This window comes from Ahaetulla prasina, chromosome 10, assembly GCF_028640845.1.
Source record: "Ahaetulla prasina isolate Xishuangbanna chromosome 10, ASM2864084v1, whole genome shotgun sequence".
NCBI lineage: Eukaryota > Metazoa > Chordata > Lepidosauria > Squamata > Colubridae > Ahaetulla > Ahaetulla prasina.
The window spans coordinates 31357868-31362813 of record NC_080548.1 but is presented as its reverse complement, the minus strand read 5'-3'; the positions used below and the strand labels follow the sequence as shown (position 1 = coordinate 31362813).

The following is a 4946-nucleotide window of genomic DNA, read 5'->3' as shown; positions in this document are numbered from 1 at the left end:
TTTAGACAAAAAAAAGGGGGAAGCTATGAACTGCAAGGGGTAAGCAGACGTAGCCAAAAACAGAAAATTTCCCAGGTTTTTCGCCCGCTGCCTCCGGAGCCCTTTCCTGCCTTGTAAGTCAAACGCTTCATATTTTGGCGGGGGGGGGGCATAATAAAACCAATAACGAAGGCAGAGAAAGGGAAAAAAAAAAACTCCCACACATATCCAAATGGCAGTAAAGGAGGGCGGTTAGCCATGTCGACCTTTTTACCTGGTTACAGAAGGAAAAATTACAGGCGGGATCCATGCAGGCCGTCAGCCACCCATAGGATTGGAGCAGAAGCAAAGCCCTCCTTGGCCTGCCCGCCCCCCGGAGACACTTCTGTGGTGTTGTTTTGCGGTCAATGGTGTTGACAAATCGGAGCATCTTGAACTAACCATCATCTACAACTCCCTTGCGGGGGTTTTGCGGAGAACGACAGCTCTGGGGCATCTGGTGATCTTCCAACAGGAGGCTGGTCTGCTGGTCTGGGGGGACCCCCATGGGTCCGTAGCCCTCTTTTCGGCCCCACAGCCCAGCCAAAGAACCCCTGATGTGCTTGTGGGTGATGAAGATTTGCCGGCCGCAAGCCTTGAGCTGCTGCAGGGGCGTCTTGGATTTCCCTCCCTTGGAGACCTCGCCCTGCAAGGGAAGGCCACTCTCGTGGCTCACCGACCGTCCAAAACGGCGCCTGGTTTTGGGTTTGGGAGAGTTGAGGGCGATGGTGATTTGGGGCTCTTCGTTGGACCGGAGTGGAGCCCGTTGGGAGTTGGGGGAGAATTGTCCTGCAGGAGTTTGGGGGGTTTGACTGTCGAGACCCCCACCAGCCTCCAACGCTTCCGATTGGGATGGAAACAGCTTCGGAGAAAGATTGCAAGATTCGTCTCCTGAACAGCCGGCTTTGGGGCTCTCTGGTAACGCCGCGCGCACCATGTGAAGGCTGAGTTGTTTCATGCTAGATACGACTTCTTTCATGCCAGGCTGAGCTGACTCAGCTGGCCCGAGGTCCTCCTGACTTCCTGGGCTAGCGGCAGCTTCATCTGGAGAGAACTCAGTTTCATCTGTGGCATCCCTCAACGAGAGCTCTTCCGGCCAGCTCAGAGAACGCCGAAGAGCTTTGTGGCACATGGCGAGCACGATGCCTTGCCTACTCGTCTCGGCCAGGGCCTCCATCTTCGCCAACATCCCTCTCTTTCCAAGGGGGGTCCCTGCGTTCTGCTGGGAATTGAGCACCTCAAAATAGGGCCTTGATTCTGCGGGTCTTCTGGATTTCACGTCCTCCGAAGCCCTCGGGTTTAAGGGGACGCGAGCACTTGCCTTTTCACCGAGCGAGCAGCTTGGAGACCCTTGAAACAAATCCAAAATAACAGCTGTTTTTACAATCCTTCTCCAAACCACGTTTATGGAAGCTCTTCTTGGTAGCCCCATCAAGAGGGGATATTAACCAGAACTTACAGTATTTGATATTACACATAATTACTGCTGCAAGGATGGCCTACGCACGGTTTTGGAAAAATGAAAAGGTACCAACAGAGGAAGAGATAATCAAGAGAATTCTGGACTGTGCGGAGATGGATAAATTAACGAAAGAAATAAAGGACAAAGAAGAGACAGAATACTATCAAGTATGGGCCAAATGGTACGAGTGGTTGGAGAAGGGGAAAACTAAATAGAAATAAAGGATGGAGAAGAGAAGATAACAAACGGGTGAAATATTGTAAATAAATAAAACTAGAGATAAAGGGACGATAAAGACAAAGATAATAAAAAAGAATGGAAATATATAAAGCAGAAAGTAGATGGAACGAAACTGTCACGTAAAAAGAAAACACATATTATGTGTTTATGTTAAGTATATTCGTGTTGTGTCGTCTTGTTGTAATAAAATCAATAAAAACTTTTTAAAAAAAAGAGGATCCAGCTCAACCCAGCATACCTCTTTGCTCTTCCTGGGCCTGGACCTTGTAGGATTGCAGGCAGGCCCACTGCGGCAGGATCATGGAGAGATCTTCTGCTTCCTGCCTCCTCTTCTTCAGCGGGAACCATCCACTGGGGTCTGCCCCTTTGGCAGAGAGGGTGTGGGGTTGCTGGGATGAGGGCTGGAAAAAGGAACAACTTTGAATGAATCCAGTAGTACCCTTTCTACTTTGGTCCACTCATTGTGAAAATTACTACTACTACTGCTACTTCCGTGTCAGAAGCTCCTAAGTGCTTCCATGGTGAAAAGATCTGCCCACGACTTCACCATTGTCTGGAGGTAGTTGTGTGTGTGGGGTCTTTCATGTCCCTGTGAAGTTGCCCAGTGAAGGGGTACCCATTTATCTACTCGCGATCGCCTGCTTTCGAACTGCTGGGTTGGCAGGAGCTGGAGCAAGTAACATAACATAACATCAGAGTTGGAAGGGACCTTGGAGGCCTTCTAGTCCAACCCCTCATCAGCCCAGCATTTTAACCTCAAGTACCTGTTCTGACCCAGCTCCCCAAACACGACAAACCCTCTGAAGTTAAATCAATGATTCCTTTATTAGGAGCGTCAGCAGCCCCGGCAAAATGTTTCTCTCTCACCGCAGGTTAACAAGTCTGTTCGCCAGGGAGATGAATTGTTGTCTGTCACATCTATTCACCTCCGCCCCCCGCCTTTTATCCCCAGAGCTCGTGTGGGGCTTCACTAGCAGCGGTGGCTCTTCCTTCCCAAGGACCGGCCCATAGATTTCCACTGCTCTCCTCTCCTCTGCCAGGCACTGGACCCAGCTGTTCCTCCTCTTTCTCATCAGCCCCCTCCAGACTTGGGGGGCTGTTGACTCTCCATCTGAAGGCTGACAGACGGCCCAGGCTCTGCCTCTGTCTCTCTTTCTGCTAGCTCCATTCCCTCTTCCCCCTTGGAGCTTCTAGGTTGCCCTGATGTTGACCCTGGCTCTCACACCTCCTCCTCCTCCTCTGATTCGGCTGCTGAAGGGGCCGGCGGCTGACAGGTCACAACGGTACCCTTCCACTTAAAGATAGTTGTCACCAGCTGTCCTGCTGAGGTGACATTTTAAACTACACCCCCGGCCATTTTGAAGTATACCACTCTTGTTACCTGCTGGCACTGATCCTGGGAATTGTAGTCCAGCATAACCATGGCAGTGGTGGGTTTCAAATTTTTTTATTACTGGTTCTGTGGGTGTGGCTTGGTGGATGTGGCATGGCTTGGTGGGCATGACTTGGTGGGCGTGGCAGGGGAAGGATACTATAAAATCTCCATTCCCACCCCACTCCAGGGGAAGGATGCTGCAAAATCCTCATTCCCTCCCCACTCCTGGGGGAAAGATGCTGCAAAATCTCCATTCCCACCCCACTCCAGGGGAAGGATGCTGCAAAATCCTCATTCCCTCCCCACTCCTGGGGGAAAGATGCTGCAAAATCTCCATTCCCACCCCACTCCAGGGGAAGGATGCTGCAAAATCCTCATTCCCTCTCCACTCCTGGGGGAAGGATGCTGCAAAATCTCCATTCCCACCCTACTCCAGGGGAAGAATGCTGCAAAATCCCCATTCCCTCCCCACCCCTGGAGGAAAGATACTGCAAAATCCCCATTTCCTCCCGATTAGCTGGGACTCAGGGGGCAGAGAATAGATGGGGGTGGGGCCAGACGGAATTTTTACTACCGGTTCTCCGGACTACTCAAAATTTCCGCTCCCAGTTCTCCAGAACTGGTCAGAACCTGCTGAAACCCACCTCTGAACCATGGCAGCTCTACAGAAAAAAAATGCATACTAACCACCTGTGATTTCCAGCAACATCCTCAAGAGTTCTCACCTGGTCTTTGCTGTTGCGAGAGAAGATGCTCAGGGATTTGTGGCCTGTTTGTTTCCTCTCAGTGAGGGAGGGTGAAAAGCTGTTGGAGGCAGGAGTAGTGGACTTCCTGGAAGAGAAGAAGGGTAGGGGGTTTGGGCGTTGGCACTTAACAACCATGTTACTAAGAAATAGAGCAACACGTGCATCTAATTTGAAGGAGATCGTGCTATCTGGACCGTCCTTGAACAGCTCAATTCCATCATGCCCAGCTAAGATAAGAATAAATAAAAAGAAAGGCCAAAGAGACACCTGGTGCTTTGGATATTTCCTTCTCCCTCTCCTCCTTTCTTCCTTTTCTGCTGTGTATTTTTTTTTTACATGGTGAGCCAGAAGGCACAAACTGTTTAGCATTTCTTACTAATGTATTTTTTATTTATTTATTTGTCACAACAGTATATATAAGCATAAGCATGAAATAACTATACGATATATAAGCATATATATAACCATAAGTATGTAATAACTATATGAAATTGGATACCATCAAAGGGAACATTAGGACTGGAACGGTAGGCACGCTGGTGCTCTTATGCACGCCCCTTACAGACCTCTTAGGAATGGGGTGAGGTCAATGGTAGACAGTTTTTGGTTGAAATTTTGGGGATTTTGGGAAGAGACCACAGAGTCTGGTAGTGTGTTCCAAGTATTAACAACTCTGTTTCTGAAGTCATATTTTCTGCAATCAAGATTGAAGCGGTTCACATTAAGCTTAAATCTGTTGTGTGCTCGTGTATTGTTGCGATTGAAGCTGAAGTAGTCTTCGATAGGAAGGACGTTGTAACAGATGATTCTATGAGTTAAGCTCAGGTCATGTCGAAGGCGGCGGAGTTCTAAATTTTTTAAACTAAATTAATATATATATTATATTTTCTAAATATAATATATATATTAATAGTCCAGGACAATTTCATAGCGTAAAACAAAGCAGAGAGAAAAAAAATAAGCCAACAGAAAGACACAAATGTCTATGGAGATTCTCAATCATCCCTCCAAGATGCTTTTCTAAAGGCCACTGGACTTTCTTGGGTTCCCCCCGCCTTGAAAATTTATTTATTTATTTTATTTATTTATTATATTTGTATACCGC

General features: G+C 48.1%; 1 protein-coding gene across 1 annotated transcript in view; it reads right to left on the bottom strand.

Moving 5' to 3' along the window:
- Window positions 1-356: 356 nt before the first annotated feature.
- LOC131204710 (uncharacterized) overlaps window positions 357-4946 on the bottom strand; it is a 23307-nt gene continuing 18717 nt past the window's right edge. Inside the window, exons 9-11 of the mRNA XM_058196234.1 lie at window positions 3821-3926; window positions 1959-2121; window positions 357-1368 (exon numbers count right to left, since the gene is read on the bottom strand). Coding sequence (XP_058052217.1) covers window positions 416-1368; window positions 1959-2121; window positions 3821-3926 — 1222 coding nt within the window. The 3' untranslated portion in view covers window positions 357-415. The remainder of the gene's footprint in view (window positions 1369-1958; window positions 2122-3820; window positions 3927-4946) is intronic.